The sequence below is a fragment of the Thamnophis sirtalis genome, unplaced genomic scaffold (assembly GCF_051295495.1).
Source record: "Thamnophis sirtalis isolate CommonGarterSnake01/CBP01778 unplaced genomic scaffold, rThaSir2_p1.2 scaffold_2, whole genome shotgun sequence".
Lineage (NCBI taxonomy): Eukaryota > Metazoa > Chordata > Lepidosauria > Squamata > Natricidae > Thamnophis > Thamnophis sirtalis.
Genome location: NW_028261382.1, coordinates 125,914,267 through 125,936,253, shown reverse-complemented (window position 1 = coordinate 125,936,253; position 21,987 = coordinate 125,914,267). Strand labels below are relative to the sequence as shown.

Genomic DNA, 21,987 nt, shown 5'->3' with positions numbered 1-21,987 from the left:
GGAGCTCCTGTTACTTGCTTTTAGTGACTGAAAACTTTTGTTTAAATTCATTTACTTATTTAAACTGTAAACTGAGAGTTCACAATTTAAGAAACAAATTACAAATATGAAGGGTTAAGTACACTGACCATCTTTAAGAACTTGTTAATATATAAACTGCTTTTGGTAGATCAGTATGTTCAGGGGTGAAATTTAGCACGTTCTGACAGGTTCTAGAGAACCAGTAGCAGAAATTTTGAGTAGTTCAGAGAACTGGCAATTACCACCTCTGCTTGGCCCCAGAGTGGGGTGGGAATGAAGATTTTGCAATATCATTCCCCTGCCACGCCCACCAAGCCATGCCGACAAAACCGGTGGTAAAAAAAAATGAATTTCATCACTGAGTATGTTGATATTGTATTACATATAAGTAAAAAACCCCAGATATTTTCCTGTGTAAACTAAACTTTCATCACACCATTAAAGAAGGAACATTTGAGATTTCATTTCAAAAGCAATGAAATATTTTATTGATTTTTAAGGTATGTAAATAAATGTTGCTTAATCCAAAAGATAATAGAAAACAGTAATAAAAATCAACATTTTCTAAAGAAATCATTTAATAAATATATTTCAATTCTACATTTTCCACAATCCTTCCAACTCTCCCTTCTTCGAGCTCATCTATTGAAAATATAATTAATAATTGAACAATAATAAATATAAAAGTAACACCTTAAACAGTTGTTTTTTGAGCACAAACTGTCCTTTTGGTTTTTACTAAAGAAGCAATCCACCTTTTCAAAAATTTACATCTCACCCTTGAGTTTCAGTCTCAGGATCTACCATTCCTACCATAACATTGCTGTAGGGTGATACAAGCAAAAGTTGATTTGCAGTAATTTACAGCAAAAACTGAACTGAATTCAGATGGGAATTCCCTTTCACAAGTGAGCAAATGTCCTCTCCTTTCCTGAGTATGTCTGGCTTTATCATGCTGTTTTTAGGAATTCTGAATGGCTCTAGAGAGAAATAAGAAAATATTCTATAATTATGTGATTAAAATTCCCAACATTCTTTATTATCGGTATTCAGACTAATTCTCCATATTGGAACACAACAACCTAAGCATCTCTAGATAATTAACCCTATCATATTAAGGAGCCCCAGTTTGATGCAGTGATTAAGGCACCGGCTAGAAATTGAGAATCTGTCCCGCCTTAGGTACATAACCAGCTGGGTGATCTTGGCCAATCATTCTCTCTCAGCCCTTGGAAGGAAGCAATGGCATATCACTTCCAAAATTCTGCCAAGAAAAATGAAGGGACCTTTTTCTGACAGTCCCCAGGAGTCAATGCTGACTCAAAGGCACATATCCGCATTTTCTGCCTGTCTCTTCAGTGGACAGGGTCCCCATTAACTGAATGGTGCTATGTCATAGCAATTGCTGGTTTGTGATCAGTGGTGGGTTCCTATCAGTTTGGACCGGTTCAGCCAAACCGGTAGTGGTTTGGTGGCCTGGGTTAGCAATAGCAATAGCAGTTAGATTTATATACCCCTTCATAGGGCTTTCAGAGGTTTACAGAGTCAGCATATTGCCCCCAACAATCCGGGTCCTCATTTTACCCACCTCGGAAGGATGGAAGGCTGAGTCAACCTTGAGCCGGTGAGATTTGAACAGCCGAACTGCAGAACTGCAGTCAGCTGAAGTAGCCTGCAGTGCTGCACTCTAACCACTGTGCCACCTCGGCTCTGGAACCGGCAGCAACCCAGGTCTGCTACGCCCCCGAACCAGTTCCCCGGTTAGCGCCATTGGTGCCGCCATCTTGTTTTTCAGTTCTGCGCATGCGCAGAGCAATTTTAATTGCAGTGTGCACACACGCGCAGCACACATCAAGCATGCATGCACAAAGTGCACACACGAGCAAACCGGCAGGAATGCCAGCCAGAACCCACCCCTGTTTGTGATGGATGTGCTTTTATTTCAGAGGTAGCCATGCTTTGATGGTTTCACTTGGCAGTGAGGAGGCAAGGAGATGGAATAATACAAAAGCCAGGAAGAATTGAATTTGATATCAGATCTGCTGCAATGCCTGCCTACTTTCTTTATCTTTTAGAATGTCAGGCTGTAAAGCATCATGCCAGGGGCAATTAGGAAGATGATCAGAATATAAATGGACATAGGACCAATAAAATAGGAAGTGGATGGATTTAGAATTGGGACAGTGTTGACTTCATGACAATAGCCATCAGTGGGTGGGTGGCTTTCACATTCCTAGTGATCTGAGCATCTGATTATTCTGCTGATGCTGCTGATATCTATCTAGCCAGATGCAACAGATGATATTGTAAGAATAAGACTTAGCAGTGCACATTTAAGAAAAGCAACTGGTTAGTTAGGAAGAAGGCAACTATAGAAGTTCCCCTTTCCAGGTTGTGTTTTTCAGGCTCATCTCACTATATTGTTTGGAATGTTCTTTCAGAGCATAAAAAATGCTGTTCCCAATCCAGTACGCTCAGATAAACCAAACATATAGATGACATTCTTTCTTCCATGCATGAGGACATGCTTGCTGTATTGCAGGCATGCACCATCACAGTAATCACAATTGTGATTCCAGATCAGCTCTGTTGACCAATCTAATATAGATTGGTTCTTCTCAGTTCTGGAGATTATGTGGCATATTTGTGATAGATAAAAGTCTAGGTGTGTCCCCAAGTTCCTAAAGGACAGAGAGATCATGGCAAGATTTGGACTTCAGCTTGAAAGCCATATTCTTGTTTTTTCGGGCCACAATCTTCCCCCAGAATCGCCTCGCCTTCTTAGGGATGGTCTCTTTCCTCTTCTGATATGCCAGCCTCTTCTCGTTCTTTTCTCTGCTGTCCCTTCTCAGGCGAACCTGGCGCACGATGCCTTCAAACAGCTCCCTGACATTATGCTGTACAGCTGCTGAGGTCTCAATGAACTTACAATCAAACACAACGGCACAGGCTCGGCCCTCTGGAAAACATTTGAAGACAAAATAATTCAGAAGTATTACTAGAAAGCAGTGAACTAAGTTCTTCAAACTTTTAAGATATGTGGACTTCAATTCCCAGAATCCCCCAGAAAGCAAAACACTGACTTAAAAGATAAAATGTCTCCTTGAATGAAGTTTGTTTCAATAGTGCCACTTCACTACAGGTAGTCCTCGATTTACAACCACAATTGAGCCCAAAATTTCTGTTGCTAAGTGAGACAGTTGTTAAGTGAGTTTTGCCCCATTTTATGATCTTGCTTGCCACAGGCGCTAAGTGAACCACTGCAATTGTTAAGTTAGTCATAAATCTGGCTTCCCCATTGACTTTGCTCATCAGAAGGTTGAAAAAGATGATCATATCATCCTGGGACATAAATATGACCCAGTTGCCAAGCATCTGAATTTTGATCATGTGACCAATGGTGATAAGTGTGGAAAAACAGCCAGAAGTCACTTTTTTCAGTGCCGTTGTAACTTCAAATGGTCGCTAAATGAACTGTTGCAAGTCAAGGACTATCTGTGCTGTCAATGAATTCTCTTTTGGAATTCAAAACACCTCTACCATCCCCACTCATCATTGTTGTGCAAGCAAGTCATAATGTAGATCAGTAGTGGGTTCCGGATCCTGTCGCGAACAGTATGCTGTGACAGGGCCGGATGTCTACCTCGGGCATGCGCACTGTGTGTGCGTGCACACACGACCGCCCTGCGACGCCCCAGCTGCGAGGTCGCACAGGCACCGTACACTATTCGTGCATGCACAATTGGCCCATTTCCCTCAAAAAGAGATAAGGAACACGGGCGGGCGAGTGGGTCCACCGAAGCACCATTCCAGTATGGTGGCCACACCACTCCCAGCTGCCACTGGTACGCCCGTACTGGGCTGTACCACCCGGAACCCACCACTGATGGTGGATTCTAAAGAGCTGAAGCAAAAATATTCTAAGAGAAACATCCTTACCTGAAACAGAAACTTCACGGCGCCTTACAAGATCACTTTTGTTGCCCACTAAAATAATAGGAAGATCTTCCATCTGCCGTGCCCTGCGGAGCCGAATCCTTAGCTCAGATGCTCTTTCGAAGCTTGCTCGGTCCGTGATGGAATAGACAATTACATATGCATCTCCAACTTTCATGCATTGATCTTGGAGCCATCCGTTTTCATTCTACTCAAATAAAAAGAGATCTGGAGTCAGAAGTTTAGGCTTCTCACACCTGGAAGCCCATCATCTACAGGAGAAAAGCTAAAGATTGCTGGTTACGCTAATCATAACATCATTGTTTTAAATGCATTGTTCGTATTCATAATCAAGCATTGTATTACAAGGTCCCTTGCATATACAAATTGCTTTTTATGTGCAAAAACTCTTTTTCACCAAATTCAGACAGGAAAAATGCATTTGGTACCTCAGAGGTATTCAATTTAACTGGGGTTCTATCTTACGGTTGGAATTTTGAAAGCATTTGATGGGCACACACACAAAATGGCTACTGTGGAAGACTCACTTATTATTAAAATTGCTTTGATTTCCAAAGTATTTCTGTGTGTTCACTAGCAGTACTCCCTGCTGTTCTAGCAATGCATGTCTACAAAATAATCAGTGAATTGGATACAGGTATAGATATGTATAATAGCTGGTATAAATGTTCTTCCTTGTCCTCATCATCAAATCATCCCTATAAACCTCTGAAAATGTTCTGCTTGTGGATGGAATAATATTCATTTAGAACGGAATCTCTTCCTCTTTACAGTTTACACTATTTCACTTTCCATTCCCTGAATTCTCATACACTGTTTAGCATGTGGGAATGGACAGTGATAGAGAGAACCTTGATTCTACTACCTTACTAAATGGGCCCAGATCTTAATCCAAGTCAATCAAGTATTTGTTTATAGGGACTTAAATTGCAACCCATAGCCAATTAAATGGACTCCTTGAATATGCAACTAGCCAAGGCCAGTTCAGAAAAACTATTAGACTATGGTCCTACAAATGTCACTCCTTGCTTTCCAACATGAATGGGAATATATGGATCAAAACATACCACTGCAAATATTGACTGTTTCCCCATTGCAGAGTCTAGAGAAGTGATAAGTGTAGTGAACAGGAAGCCACTAGGAAATCTCAGGACTACAGGCTGGCCAAAGCATCCCAGAAGTATAAAACGAGTGGAAATTTGCCTGGCTCTTATTCATAGCTATGGCATACCTCCAATTTGAGGCCATGGTGATTTATTAGTTTAGTAAAAATAAAAGAATTTATAAGCTTTAACTTTAGCCAGAATTATTAATTGTGTCGTGTCTGCTAGAAGTAACATTTATTTAACACCTGCAAGTAAGAGCTAGAAAGATCCACTCTGACCTCAAATGTCTCCTATATAGACTAACTAACAGGTTGTGGCTTTGACACTCAGCTAAGATATGTTGCAAGCAAACCCATTACTGGAATCAAATAAGGCAACATGATATTTAGCTTAAGCAATGGTTGTAGAGGTGTCCAGACAAAAGTGTAGAGGTAAATAAAGCTCATTATTAGCATACTAAAAACACACCCAACGGTAGTGAATGATAAGTAGAATTAAATAAATAATGGAGTATTTATGGGGTGGCTTTGTTTTGTGCACACGTGTGATTGTCATGTGACTTTGTAACCAATCAGGGATTGTCTTACTTTTGTTCCCTCTATTAAATTGGCTGTGCCTGATTTTTGGGGCGCTCTCTTGGCAAAAGCCCAGAAGCATCCTTTCTTTTTCTGTAGACCCATAAAAGAGTTTTGTATTTCTTTGATCCTATTTGGACATTGGCTTTTTTCACACCAGGTTCCCATATCTAGCCAGCTTTCTGGACAACACAATGAATGGCAAATTGTTTCTGTATGGACCCAGGAAGTGGTCAGTTTGACAGAATTTTTTACTTTTACCTCTAATATTTACTCTGAGTTCAATCTTAATTTATACAAAGTTGTGTATCAAAACAGGGATAAGCAAAGTAGTTTTCAATTTGCAAATGCAAGATTGTAACTATATATACACCCTCGCGCAAATGCACCCCAATACACCAAATATCAAGCAGTAGTACTTAAAAGTATTTTAAAAAAAAATTTGTTTGCAGTCTGCTGGAAATCAGGGAGGGAACCAGCCATTTCCAAACCGGGGGGGGGGGGGGGGGAATCCATAGGCCCTGATGTTGTGTCAAAAAATAGCAGTCTGATCTTAGTTAAAACTGAGAGATAGGTATACAAAACTGGTCTCAAAGTTCTTAACTAGGCACTTTGTGCCATCACAACCTTCAGGAACAACAAAATAAGTACTTTCAAGCTTTCAGCCAACACACACACACAAACACAGAGAGTATCCAATCTAACAGCTGTGCATTTAATTGTTTAGTGCAGTTTCTGTGCACAAAGTAAAACTCATTCACGAACTAACTGATGGCCACAGAGGTTTCCTGAAGTTTGGCTTCTCAATATTTCTAACTGTGCTTGCTACTAAATTTAGGGACTTTTTAAAAAAGAATGCATTTATGTAACTACTTATTTCGCTCATCAAAATTAAAGAATGAGAATATGCACCTGAACATAGAGGGCAATAAAAACTTCTGCCTGACAAAATGGTTTTTGCACACTACCTTGTTTTCCCAGACATCCAAAAGCATTATGTTTGCACTGTCGCCATCCACCTGCAAAGTTCGCTCGTAGGTGTCTTCTAGAACGGAGAACACAAAAATATTCAACATTCTTTTAGTTTTCCTTTTCACTTGATAGCTAAGAGTTTAATGTTAGGCAAAGTAAAGGTTAGAAAGGTAAAGATTCCCTCTTTGGCAGAAATTAAATAAATCATCCGTACGGTGTTGATTGTGGATTTTGTATATTGGACTTCAGGGTTCATACTAATTGATGTCTGATACAAGATAAGTCATCATTTTCAATTAATTCTTTCACAGAGAAAAATTATCAGGAATTTTTTTCGATTTCATTTGAAATAAATAAATAACTCAGAAAATATAGATTCACTGCTGCATCTATCAACAGTGCAGCTAAATCTATTTTGACTGTATTTCATGCGTGTTCTTTCCACTCCAGGCCATCACACCAGACAAATGTTAGGGGGGGGGGGGACCTTGTTACATTTGACATTTTTATATCAGACTCTGGCAAAGATCTGAACTTTTCCATGAGTTCCAGAATTGTATAATTTCCATGGTAGAAAAAAAAAAGATGAAGCCTACAAGAAAAATGACCGCATTGACTTTTTGCTGCAGTTCTCTTTCTCCTAAGTAGGACAAGAAGAGTAGAAAGAAGATCCAAAAGGAAAAAATAAATAAAGCAAACATGATCTTTTGACCCCCGTGGGAGCTGCAGGCAGTCCTGGAGACTCCAGTTAGGCTTAGTAATGGAAAATATTTGTTTTCACTCAATTTATGGGTGAACAGGCATTACAGCTGCAAGCAACTTAAGACAGCTTTATTTTGGAGCAAAAGTACATAGATTTAAGGGGTGGCTTTTTTGAGAAAAAGTTTGGCTGTTCCTACAAGGAGCACTAACAAATTAGCAATCCTCTTCCTTGTATTTTAATTACATTTTTTATGTTTCTTAAAGGAGCATAAACACAAGGGTGTTAAAATTCCTGATAGAGCAAAAGATTGCATGTGTTTGCCTTTGATCAACTTTGTAGCAACTTTCCCAAACTGTAAAATCCTCCAGATGTGTTAGGACTACAATTCCCAGAACCACAACATCTTTCTGTTCTAAAACAAATGCTCAGAAGGTTCCAGTTCCATATTGCAGTGAAGATGGTGCAAAAAAGATTCCCCAAATCTTGGTTTCCTCTCCATCTTCTTGAATTTCTCACTCCCAATTCCAAGTGTAATCAATTTTGAAATCAGATTCTGAAGAGATACTTTTTAATCACATACACCCCACCTATAGTTCCATAAGTTGCAATATAAGTTATTCATGGAATAAATAAAGTGCTATTGAATTATTTAAGCTATTATTACTGCAGTGCCAATCTGTAAAAGTTTAAAATGATGCCCACCCACCGCAAAAGGAAGATAGGACTTCATTTTAAAAGTGAATTATTAGAAGAGGGATGTACAGTGTATGCTATGCTGTACATCCTTTTTCTAATGAAAGGAGAATTTGAAATGTAATATAAATATTGACGTATTGAAATGATCCAACGATGCTTTAAAAACTGCAGACCAGAGGTGGGTTGCTACCGATTTGCACCAGTTCAGGCAAACTGGTAGTGGAAATTGGAACTGGGTCGGCGAACCGGTAAGGACAGCAGGTTGGCCCAGTCCCTAGTCGCCCATGCCGTGTGGGAATGGTTTTTAGTCATTTTTTAATGTGCTGTGCATGTGCAGAACAGTTTACAGGCAACTACACATACGCAAGCAATGTGCGGCGGACGGGTGCAAGTGAGCAGTGCATGTGCAAAGCACGTGCAAAGCGAACCAGCAGTAACCCTGGCAGCAACTCACCCCTGCTGCAGATCAATTAATCGGGGCTATCTTTTATTTAATCAAAAGGCAAATCAATACAGCCTCCTCCAACCTGGTGCCTTCAGGAATGATGAAGTATAAAACTCATCATGCTCAACCAAAGAACGGCTGATTAGGATTACTAGGGTTGTAGTCCAACACAGCTGGAGGACAGCAGGTTAAGGAAAACTGAAATAAGTGAATAACTTCAGCAAGTCTAATTTATTTTAAAAAATCTTAGTGTACTCTAATGCAGAGTTATTTGAAAGTGGGTCTTATACTTTAAGTCAGTATGTTCTCATTTCCATTGTTCCAACCTTAAAATTCTCTGTTTATTGCATTTGACTTTGAAGGACGTTTCTAGCTAGACATATATAAAGTTACACTACAATAGTGCAATACTTGACATGTCTACTCAAATGTAGGCTCATTGAGGTTGATTGTGCCATAGTCCCAGGTACATGCAGATGAAAATTTAAAATTCACGCCTAAATTTAATGCTTGCAATGCTTTTTTTAACATAAACTCTAATTTTGCTTGTTTCCAATAAGTTGTCCAAATCCTGGGACAGTTTGCTTAATAGAAATGTTTAAAAAGTATTTTAGCTCCAAGTTTGTCTTCTGAGCTGATCTCATTTCTTTATTTCAAATGAGATTAATAATAATGTGTAGAAATTTTACTTTTCTCATATGAATACATTTCTTAAACCTATCAACTGCTTCCATACTGTTATTCTAATTTGCATACCACCTTTTTCTATAATGTGTATCATTTGAAAACTCATTAATGATGTGTCTTGATTGAATTGAAAATATGATGAAGTAGCTGGAATTCTGTACATGTTGAATGTTTATGAAAATTGTCCAGAAGCACTAACTCCTTCATAGCAAGAATCAGTAGCTTTTATAATCATCACCCTTAAGATACATGATATTAATGGAAGATTATATACCCAAAAATAAAACATAAGCATTTTGGTAGATTTATCAGGAAAAAAACCCAACAGTTTTGATTTCTCTTTGTTTCTCATTTTTGCACATCAGGTTTTCTCACATTTGAACATATATCCAGTTCGGTTTGTGGAGCTTGAGAATTTTCTTTTAAAGTTTGTGCTAACGTTGGGATTTTGGGGGGGTACATTTCTTAAATCATGGATCTTTTGTTCTCACTGTGATCTAATGTACACAGTTTCTGCAAACAAGTTTTCCTTATATCATGCATTTTTGTACATTGCATTTACAAATATATACAATATTCAACAAACATTTCTCTAGAATACTTTTTTTTTTTTAAAGGCATACTACATTAGGATGAGCGCTCAGTTTGGGAATTCATTAAAAAAAAGAAAACATACTTAAATTAAGTTGGCATTCCAATGCAAACTCAAAATAGCTCGTTCCAAACCCCCAGCTGACTCTGCCATCTTCCTTAATAGAGAACCACACTCTGAAATCACTTTGGAGGCCACAGCATTATGACTTTAAGATCAGGAACTCTGAATTTATGTGTTTTATTTTTGCTTGCTCCCAAAGGCCTCTCACCCAAAAGGTTTTAACTAAAACTGGAGTGGGGGGGACAAGGAATAAAACACCTACCTCCCAGAAGTTCACAATCGCTGTCCAGGCTGTCATGCACACCTGCAAAGACACTTGCAATAGTAGTTTTGCCAACTCCTTGTTCCCCTATGAGAACCACTCGGTAGCAGGTATTTCCTGACTCGGAGGAGATGACAGAATCAGAGGACTCCGATGACCAGCTTTTGCGGCAATACTCTTCATGGTTGAGCGTGTACCTTTTCTGACGGTTTGCCTCTTGGGTTTCTTTCTGCACTACCAGATGCTTCCCATCTGTTGGAACGCTCCAACGTTGTTGCTGAGGCTGCAAGGCGCCACAACTACTGGCACTGTTGCGACGCATGGTGACGTTGTTCAGGGTCATGGCTCTATCCCTTCAAGACTAGAAAACAGCAATGGAAAAATGGTAAACAACACAAGTACCAGTAGGTTGCATACATTGTCTGCCTGACATGGGGAATGTCCACAAGGGAAACCCTTGGTGAGCATGCCTGAAGGGTCTGCGACAACTTGCCATGGCCAACTCGCTACAGCCAACTTGCCATGGCCAACTCGCTACAGCCAACTTGCCATTGCCAACTCGCTACAGCCAACTTGCCATGGCCAACTCGTTACAGCCAACTTGCCATGGCCAACTCGCTACAGCCAACTTACCATGGCCAACTCGCTACAGCCAACTTGCCATGGCCAACTCGCTACAGCCAACTTGCCATGGCCAACTCGCTACAGCCAACTTGCCATGGCCAACTCGCTACAGCCAACTTGCCATGGCCAACTCGCTACAGCCAACTTGCCATGGCCAACTCGCTACAGCCAACTTGCCATGGCCAACTCGCTACAGCCAACTTGCCATGGCCAACTCGCTACAGCCAACTTGCCATGGCCAACTCGCTACAGCCAACTTGCCATGGCCAACTCGCTACAGCCAACTTGCCATGGCCAACTCGCTACAGCCAACTTGCCATGGCCAACTCGCTGTGGCACAACTCACCATGGCTAACACACCACAAGTCAAGAGCAGGGATGAAATTTAGCAGGTTCTGACAGGTTCTGGAGAACCAGTAGCGGAAATTTTGGGTAGTTCGGAGAACTGGCAAATACCACCTCTGGCTTGGCCCAGAGTGGGGTGGAAACGGGGATTTTGCAATATCCTTCCCTTGCCACGCACACAGAACCGGTAGTAAAAAAAAATTGAATTTCACTACTGGACAAGAGTTACACTAATATTGAAGAAATAGTGGAATAGAATCATTAAAGAAAGGATGCCAAAGGATGCCAATTAAATTGCACTGTTGAATTGTCCCGCAGTGAGTCGTCCCGTGGTGAGTTGGCTGTGGTTTGTTGGCTGCAGTGAATTGTCCCATTCCCTGCCTGAATGAGCTAAAGAGCCAAAATAGGAGAAAGATCTCATAGCAGGGGAAATTCCTCCTTAAGAGGCAGCTGAGGGTTTGGGAAGTGTAACAACTGCTCACAAATTTAAAAAAAAACCCTCAAATTTGAATTCAGAACCTGGTTTGTTTCCTCCACCTGATCATGTGATCTGTGGATGGCCGTTGCTCTCAATAAGAGTGCAGACCGAGTGGCAGAACGGTGCCATCTGAAAAAGCCATCCAAAGCAACCAAAAAACATGGTTTATTGCATAGGAGAGGCCTTAATAGAAATCCACTCATTCTGGAGGAAGAGGCCAAGAAATTCGACCTTCGACAATCCTGCTTTGTTCCTGTTCCCTGTGCTCCTGAAAAGTGGCCCCGCAGCCACAAGTGGGCAACCAGAGGCTACAGAAGAAAGAAGGGACATCTAACAATCTTTAAGAAACAGTAAAAGCATACCTAAGTTCCTTCCTTTTGCCCTTAAAGGATCAGTTAACAACATGTCATGTGGAGGATGAAAAAATAGTTCAAAAGTGTACCCATGCTATGTTTATAAAGCCCTTCATGGTATTGGACCTGGGTACTTGAGAGACCGCCTGCTGCCAATTACCTCCACTAGACCGATTAGATCCCACAGATTATGCCTCCTCCGAATTCCATCCGCCGGCCAGTGTCGACTGGCGACTACTCGGAGGAGAGCCTTCTCTGTGGCTGCTCCAACCCTCTGGAACGAACTCCCCGTGGAGATTCAAACCCTCACCACCCTCCAGGCCTTCCGCAAAGCCCTTAAAACCTGGCTGTTCCGACAGGCCTGGGGCTAAAGAACTGTTGCCCCCGTCTCGAATTGGTATGACTGTTGTGTTTTAATTATGCATTGTTTTTTATGTCGTTTTAAATTCTTGTCTGTATCCCCCTTCCCTGGTTGAGTTGTGAGCCGCCCTGAGTCCCCTTCGGGGGGAAAGGGCGGCATATAAATAAAATCAACATCAACATCAACATGGTGTAAGAATTCCCTTCTACTGTAAAAGGCTGTAATTCATCTCAAGAGCAGCAAGCCAGGACTACCCTCCCTTGCCTACTGATAGTTTATAACTTTGCAGGATGGGTTCTTCAGCACGGGTAAGAAACAATGCTATGAGGCAATTCTTGAGGGCCAGAAACTTTTGCAGCTGCCATTTTCAGGAAAGTTGCCTTGATGCTCACCATCTCTAGTGATGACAGCTATTTAGACATTTGACTTATTCAGGCTAAAGTTTGGTTCTTTCTCAGCTGACACCACACCTTTAGAAGCTAACAGACAGAAGGGAAGAGCAGACCAATGGCCCTTTCCCAAAGTGAACCTAAGAGAGCATTCGCAGAACGGCTCTCCTTCAAAGTGAGCATTTGGTCCCTCATTCAGTCCCGTGAACAGGAATCCGGCCGCTTTGGAAACGAAGGCATGCAAGAAAAAGCAGCAAAGGATGTTCTACCTGACATTCAAGACGCAAACACTTCTCATTGTTTGCAACTCCCTGCAAAAGCCCCAAACTTGAGATGCCCAAGGAATGCCATACAGAAAAGCGCATGCAAAATGAGGCTATCCGTTTTCTGCCCCGCTCACAGGAACTTTCTGAAGCAAGAATAACTCCTGCATATCGAATACACTTCTCACTCATTCTAGTCAATAATAATCCTTCTTAGAAACAGACAGAATCAAATCCTTTTCTATAGCAAGTCTTTTTCTCACTGTGTGCAACCAACTGGGCAGTTAATACTGTTTCCTCAATGAAGAAATACAGCTAGTTCGGATGCAACTTTTAACGTCTATCAACTTTTTCTTTCTTTCTTTTTTGCTCTCTATATACAAGTCTGCTTTGGTGCTTAAAAGAAAGCTTATTAATTTGTTCTTGGTAAAGAAACACTACCTTGCTGGATAGTTGGTTTGTTTGCAGCCAGGCGATGATCTTGATCAGACTCTCTTAGTTCTCAAAGAATGGAACCCCAGGCAAATCTCCCACAGAGAATCCTTCATCTGTTCAAGGACTGCCTCCCTTAATTCTTTCTCAACAAACCTGGTTTATATTAAGCCCATCTGATCAGAGACAGGGCTTTTCCGTGACGTCATTGGTCTGTCCACCCAAGAGCCAGCCCCCATCTGTACGGAAGCAGGCATGCAGAAAAGAGGGAAGGAGGGAGAGAGGAGGAAAGAAGTTACTGATGCTAGCAAAGTGGCTGATGTGTGGTTAAGTTTCTTTCTTCTGCTCTTCTTTAAATCTTCATTATGCTTTTTAAGAGCCAGTTCTGCAAGAGAAAAGCACACAACTTCTTTCTTGGGTGGGGAGGGGGGGCGTGGAATGCCACTGAAATGAACCATCTGTTTGAATCCTTTTGGGTTCATTAATACAAGCAATGTTGCACAAATCTTAATTGCCTGGAAGTTGTGCTGTCGGGGAAATCACTCTCTTTCAAACATGGGCAAGCTATTTACTCACAAATATCCCCAGGCTTCATTTGTTTAACTTTATTATAAAAATATATATATCAGGGAAAGTGATATACTGCAAAACAAAATTTCAGTCTCTGGCATCTTATTTATTTGAAGAAAAATCTTTGGACCACAATATTCCCATTGGGATGATAAGGATGCTTGCCTTTGGGTATCTGCATGCATCCTAATCTCAAAATATTTACTTACCACAAATTGCATTAAATCTTTATTATGGTCATACACCAGCATAAGGAAGGTGGAGTGGTACAGTCATTAGAAAACCATAAAGGATACAAAAGAGTAGAAATAAAAGTCTTAAAGAATTATGGAAGGCTAGACGCTATACAGGTACTTCCTATTTAGTGACTGCCTCGTTCAGAGACCATTCATGTTTAGGATGGTGATGAAAAGCGAACTTTACAACCAATCCTAACATTTCCAGTCTCTGCATATATGTAAAGCAAAGGAGAGCTGAAGTAACATTGTAAGCACAGTCACAGAATTTACTTAGCTTAATTTGACAACTGAGTTGCCACTCCCAATTGGGATCACTAAACAAGGACTTCCTGAAAATGATACATTAGTTGAAAACTAAAAGTACAGTATATATAGAAAGCAAGAATTTATAATAAGGGGTAGGAGCATTAATTGGATGTGGGGAGCATATAAGCTTAGTATGTGGATGACTATGTCAAGTTAGAATGCACTCTAATACAGCAAACTAGACGCTCATTAAATCTGGTTTATAGGTTAGGTCATCATCCAATGAACTTATCCCTGCAAAAGTTATATACGGTATTTATTGTAAATCTCTTGCATCTATATATGCAATGCTATCCAGATTGTTGGGGGCAATATGCCAATAAGGCTTACACTGTAAACCATGGGTGTCAAACTCAAGGCCCGCAGGTCACATCTAGCCCATAGGGTGCTTGATCTGGCCTGTGGGGCCACCCTGGAAACAGTGAAGGACTGGCTCACGGTGCCTCTGCCAGCAAAAGTGGAATTCGGGAGGCTGCATGGCCTCCCAACTGCACGGCCCTCCTGAGCTCCGTTTTCACTGGCTCGGGGTTGCAGGACGCCATCACAGCCTCCCGAGCTCCATTTTGGGCCACTACAGGTGCCCCCAACACGAGTGATGTTGAGTTGGCCACGGGCACTCGGGCCACGCCCATCCAGCCCACAACCCTGATATGGCCCTCAATGAAATCGAATTTGACACCCCTGCTGAGAATCCTGCAAAGCACTATGGGGCAGTATATAAGTCTAAATGCTCTTGCTATTTGTTTCATCAAATAGCATTTTGGGAGTGGGGGGGTTAAACAAAGGTTATGCTGTGCTAAGAAATCATATTGCTCAAAGGGCGCTCAGTTCTTTGACTTACTTTGTAACTGGCTATATTTCTGGCTGTGCTTAATTTCCCAGAGATTTCCTGGCTGGCTGGCAGCTGGATTGTCTTGTTCTGCACTTCCTGTTAATCCGCGTCTTCTTTAATGATTTCCACATCCAAAGTTGAACAGGACAGTGAGCCAAGCTTTGCATCAGAAGAGGCAAGGAGTTTACAAGCACTTAGGTCGCTAAGAGATTGAAGAATACATTGGAGGAGGAGATGGGAATTGTACTAAACATTTCCAGAAATTACACAGCAGTTGACAGATCGCAGTTTAGGAAACGTCAACCTGCACATTAAGTTAAAAGCACAACTTCCTCTTGAGCCTCTTGACTATAAAAGAAACAAGAGTGATGGACAGGTCCCATCTGACACTCAAGGATGAGGAGTGGGAAGGAGTAACCACCCCTGTGCAAACATCACCAAATCTGCTATTACCTGATACATAGATTTGTTTCTTATACAGGTAATCCTCGACTTATGACCACAATTCAGCCGCAGATCTCTGTTGCTAAGTGAGACATTTGATAAGTGAATTTTGCAACCTTTCTTCAATTCAATTCAATTCAAACCTTTATTGTCAGAGTACAAAATGTGTACAATGAGATTGGCTCAGCCTCCCTTCATGCTCCCCCTCCAATACAATACAACTCACAATAAAAGACCCCTCCCAAAAATAATCCTAGCCCAGTGAATCCTACTAACAAACACTCAGTCCTATTGCACCATGATGTGAACCAGTGGTGGGATACAACCGGTACACTCCAGTATGGGCATACCGGTGCCTGCTGGGAGCACCAGGTACCATTCTGGTATGGTGCTCCAGAGGGCCCACCCGCCCGCCCATTCTCCTTGCCAGTATTTGAGCCTATTGGGCCTTCCGCATACGTGCACAGAGGTACAGCGCATGTGCGATGCTCTGCCAAGCAGCTGGAGCATCTCGGGCAGTAAGTACGCATGTCCATGTGGTGGACACCCAGCCCCGTTGCACCATAGCAGTTGCAACATGATCTGGAACCGACCACTGATGTGAACTTATTGCACGTTGCGCCAGCCCCACATGTCAACCGTACTATGTTGTTGTAGAGTTATGTTTCATTCATTCCTGACAGGCCATGGATAAGAACTGTTCTTCAGCCTGTTGGTGTGTCTGCCTCTGCTTCTAGATCTCTTTCCAGGTAGTAGGAGAATAAAGAAGGGTGTCAGCGTTCCAAATATCGTCGAGAAATAAATCAGAGTCCAAGGCAGAACTATCCTTAAACTTCCAATTTAATAAGAGAGACATGTTGCCACAGAGGTGCCAGGGTTGAACAGGCTGTGAGTCGTCCCTGAGGATTTTCCTCACGCGCCTAAGGCAGTGAGCCCTTGCCACAATTGTCAAGTGAATCACTGCAGTTCTTAAGTTAGTAACATGGTTGCTAAGTGAATCTGGCCTTCCCATTGACTTTGCTTGTCAGGAGGTTACAAAAGATAATCACTGGATCTCAGGATACTGCAATGGTCATAAATGTGAGCCAGTTGCCAATTTTGTCTGAATTTTGATCATATATCCATGGGGATGCCACAACGGTCGTTAGTGTGAAAAATGACATTTCACTTTTTTCAATGCTGTTGTAACTTTGAACGGTCACTAAATGAATTGTTGTAAGTCGAGGATTACCTGTACACTGCTAAGCCATTTAATGACAGTTGTTTTGGCTCAAGTAAAGTTGGGTTGGATTCACACATGCTTTGCCCAAACCAATGCTATGGATAAAGTGGACCAGGAAAACTTATTTTTCCCCTTCCCAAAATAGTACTACCAGAAGTCACCCAATGAAACTGAGTCCTGAAAGAATTAGGACATGTGAACTTTGGAATTTGCTTCCATGAGATTTGGTGCTGGCTATCAACTTGACGCATTCATGGAGAAAAACCCTTGCTACTAGCTTTGAAGCAGTGTGGCAGCCTCTGAAGCCATCCGCTGAGAGACTGGAGGGGGCTTCCTTGTGCTGTTGTTGGCCACTGTGAGAACAGAGTGCTAGATGGTTCAGAGGCCAAGAATCTGATGCAACAGGGCATTGCTTAAGATGGGCAAGACAAGATGCAGTCCTTTTATGCCTAGAAAGGGAGGAAGGAAGGAAGGGGGAGGGAAGAGATTGAGAGAGGAGGGAAGCAGAGGTGGCATTCAGCAGGTTCTGACCAGTTCTGGAGAACCAGTAGTGGAAATTTTGAGTAGTTTGGAGAACCAGTAAATACCACCTCTGACTGCCCCTGCGCCCATCTATTCTCTGCCTCCCGAGTCCCAGCTGATTAGGAGGAAATGGGATTTGCAGTAACCTTCCCCTGGAATAGGGAGAGAATGAAGATTTTACAGTATCTTTCCCCTGCAACACCCACCAAGTCTCACCCAACATGCCAAACCATGCCATGCCCACCAAGCCACGGCCACAGAACTGGTAGCAAAAATTTTGAATCCCACCACTGGGGGGGAAGTGGAATAGAGGAGAGGAGAGGAAAAGGAAGGGCAAGTTTTAATGCCTATTGGCCCAGCTATGAATTGGTAAAAGTACAGGGTGGAACGGAGTCTTCTCACGTATATCTTGATCCCAGGCATGTTGGCTCTGAAATAAATTTCACTGGTTGGGTTCACACAGCTCACCAAATCCAACTTCATGATACACAGCATATGTTTTGACCTTATGTACCACGACTTCATTTTAGGAAGACTTTCAAAACAAACTCAAGCAAAAAATATTTGCTAAAGTCCAAACAGTACATGAGATAGATATAGACGTCTCAGATTTGCAGAATAGCCAAGAAATACAAAACCATAATAATAGATGTTTTAGGGAACTGTATTAGCTAGATGAAAACTGAAAGTACCAATAATAGTGCTGGAAGTTTAGGACAGAAAAAAATGCCATAAATAAGAACTAATTCTTGGAGTATTTGGACAATGGCACAAATCCAAGAATTTCTAAGATTCTAAAGAATTAGTGCCCAGGCATATACCCTAATTCTTTTGGCTGAATAGACATAGTTAAGGAATGTTTCCATATGCTGCCTTAATATATGGAGTCTCCCACAGGAGAAATATTCTCAAACGAAGAAACCTTCAGATTACTCTTGAACTGACATGTCTCCGCTAGCCAAAACAATAACAATGAGAATATGAGAAACTAGTAATCATGGGTCAAACCTAAAGATTTCTTGTGGTGCAATTAAAATTGGACTACAATGCCTCATCTTGAGTTCCTGAAGGAAATATGAAATATAAATCAAATAATCAACAATAAGAGCTACTTTCCCCCAAAAGGAAAAAAAATCTAGCCAAGGGAAAATGAGCATAGCTTCAGAATCAATCCAATTAATGTAAGAATAATCACATAAATGTATTGACAATTACAGGATTGTTTTAAATATGATAAAGTAGCTATTTCGTCACTAAAAATAATCACACTAACAATTAGTCAATCACACAGTATATTTTTACCGCAACTAGCAGCAGTCTGGTGAATCAAACATAAAAAGGCCCAAAACAGTAACAGATTTGATATGCCTATTAAATATGGCTAACTTTTTTTAAAAAATCAATCAACTTCTGGCTGGATCAAATAGTGTAATGAGCAACATTTTAATCTGGCAAAGATCACATAGAAGAGGAAACAGGATATGCTGGGCAATTAATTACATCATTTAATCACTTTGTAACTGGCCTTTTTACAAGACACTTAAACTAATCAACCCCACCCCTTGGAGTTCCTAAAGCATGGTTTCACAACCTGCTATCACAGTAACAACTATCTCAGAGTAACAGTACTGAAAGTCAATATTTTGGAAATTCAGTGCCCACATCTATTATTTTTGGAAGTGTCTGACATCCAGTGAGCCCTTCTGCCAAAATAATAATAGCAAAACATCATCCACCTCTCCACCATTGGCCAGGTAATAGTAGGAACCATTCTGGTACCAACCAGTGTTTGGGAGATATGCTAAATGTTGTCAGGTTTCTTGTAACTGAATGTAGATCGAAGGTTTGTTTGAGAAATGTAATGGAGAGGCTGTTTGGACTACTTTCTATCCCCAGTTAGTTTTCTCGGGAGGTCTGGCTGGGCATTTCCACTTTTGGCTGGACTGTGCTGTTTTGCACAACATGAATAACCAGGTAAGGATAGTTAACTCAAAATAAAACATTTCTATATGGATTAAAAATAACTCTCTTTTGTATGATGGCTGACTGAGTGATGTATTTGCATAACAGGCATATCCCAGCAGTGTCCCAATTAAATATGCCATGTAAAACATGCAAAGGTTATGCTGGTAAACAAAAGGAGAGGGTGATTTTATGTTTATCTGGCAGCTACTCCTTAAATCAAATGAAAATGTAAGGAAGAGAGCCAGTTAAGTGTAGTGGTTAATGACACTAGGCTAGAAACCAGAATTCTGTGCATTTTAGTGCTGCCTTACTCGTAAAGCCAACCAGATGTCTTTGGACCAGTCATTCTCTCTCTCAGTCTTGGATGAAGGCAATGGCAAACCACTTCCAAAAAATGTTGCTAAGAAAACTTCAGGAAGTTGTCTATATAATCATCAGGAGTCATGGATGACTCAAATGCATGCTTTCTGTATCTCTATCTCACACATACACACACACAGCATCATCAACAGTTGTGATGTGAGTACCACCAACTGCTCTGAATCACTTTTTTCCCCCTTTGAATCTATGGTTCTAAAAGTCAGCAGGCATTATTTGTTGCATTTATGTTGTGCATTTCATCCAGGTTCTCGATATATTCAGTATGTAAATGAGTTCCCACTCATCTTATGCCCACAACTCTGTAGAGTGAGGCATCCTGAGAAGGACACTATGGCATCCACTGAGTGACAACTTGAATTTGGTTCTCCTCAATCCAAACCGGACACTTTAACCATGGCTACTAATTTCTGTCATTAAAACAAACCTTGGGCCTACATTCTAAGGCAAGAGAGCTCAGGCCGCTTATGATGCTCAAGACTGAAGCAATTTATGATCCTGTTAGGAATTAGAAAAGGAATCACCCAGCTTCACTAGCTAACAACAGATACTTTGGAAAGACAGTTTGATTCATTTTAAACAACTTTGTCAGACAATAAATAATAAAATGTATCACAGATATAATTCAGGGAACTTCATCTCGCCTTATGATCTAGTAGAGATTGTAGCCTTTAAAGACTCCCCCAATCACGAACACTGATCCTGTTACAAGATAGATGGGAAAATATTTTGATCTCCTAGTTACAACCTGGCACCTATATCATCTAACTCCAAACTATCATCCCTCCTAATCTTTATAGGCTATTAAATACTTTCCTGGTAATTTTTTTTTCCAGCCACCCCTCCAAAAAAACCCGTTTAAACAGCTTTCTTAGACTTATAGCCTGTCAAATATACTGGATTTCAAGCCTATTTAAAGGCCTTAGCCAGGCCAGCTAGCATTGATAGAAACTGAAAATCAGCACATCTGGAGGACAGAAGTTGGAAAGAATCATCTAATTGATGATTGATGATAAAATAAAAGCATTAGACAAGGTCACTTTTTTTAATATCAGCCCCAACAGCAATGCCTTAAGCAGGCTATATGTTAACCTAACGTAGAGCTCTTTGGTGGCACGGGAATGGATTTGGAGAATAGCGAAACTGAGCACACACTCAAAGCCCTGTTGGAAGAAATGTCCTTCTGAGTTCAGTTCCAAGTGGGGAGAAAGACACTGGAAACATGGAGACTGCTTGGTTTTTGATGGTTTGAGGTCCTGGGGAAAAGAGGAGGAGATGCTGAGAGTGCCCTGGTTTTATGCCCTCTCTGGCCTTTTGAATTTGATCTTGTATTCTGATTGGTTGTCAGACTCCCTCGGGGACATGCAGGGGCAACTCTGTAGGCTGCCCTGAGTCCTAGGCTTGGTTGAGTCCTGCTGGGTGATGTAATCTTCCCAGAAGCCATGTGGTGAGATGGGTAGACGGCAGGGGTGGGTTCTGGTTTCTGCTTCTGCCATTTTGCTCAGGGACATGCTTCGGGCTACATATGCATGCGCAATAGTAAAAACAATGCTTCTGCGCATGCAAGAAACAAGATGGTGTTGCCATAGGCATTGCTGATAGAACCGGTTCGGGGGTGTGGCAGGCCAAATTACTACCTACTCGCCCCAACCAGTCCGAAACAGTAGGAACCCACCTCTGGTAGAGGGCTAATCCTATTATGTCCTGAGGGTCATTTCTCAATCCCATCACCCTAGAGCTGAAGGGGAGGCAGGGATTTGCAGAAAGCTGCTTTGTCTTTAAAAGATGTTTCTTCTTTTCTCATGCAGGGAAACATAATATTCTGCTTTTTTAATATGTCTTAGAATAGTTCATTCTTCTAGGAGAGGGGTGGCTGCTAACTTCCTACAGCCCAATCCCAGATTATTATAGAAGCATAAACTGCAGCAAAAGAAAGCTAAGTTTCTCAGCAGCAGAGCCAGTATCCACCAAATCAAGAGAAAGTCTGGTGATTTCAAGGGATGTTAATATAAAGCAGGACTTTGATAAAGTTTTCTTCATTACTTTTTGTTAAGATCTAACTGAAATTTAAGGTAACCCCTCCAAACACACTTCATGTGACATCTTGATTCTGAAATAGTGTTAAAAACTCAGGAAAAAAACGATCATTCAACAAAGAGTCTAAAGGAATAAAGACGTTCTCTGA

The 21,987-nt window shown here is 41.3% G+C and overlaps 1 protein-coding gene across 1 annotated transcript; it reads right to left on the bottom strand.

The window, feature by feature from the left end:
* Window positions 1-241: 241 nt before the first annotated feature.
* Window positions 242-13,460, bottom strand: GEM (GTP binding protein overexpressed in skeletal muscle). The gene is made up of 5 exons (XM_087706857.1): window positions 13,334-13,460; window positions 10,080-10,440; window positions 6,628-6,704; window positions 3,961-4,165; window positions 242-2,980 (listed from the first exon to the last, which is right to left on the bottom strand). Exons 2-5 carry the CDS (start codon window positions 10,420-10,422, stop codon window positions 2,703-2,705), a joined length of 903 nt encoding a protein of 300 aa, XP_087562983.1. The 5' UTR covers window positions 10,423-10,440; window positions 13,334-13,460; the 3' UTR covers window positions 242-2,702.
* Between the last annotated feature and the right edge of the window lie 8,527 nt (window positions 13,461-21,987).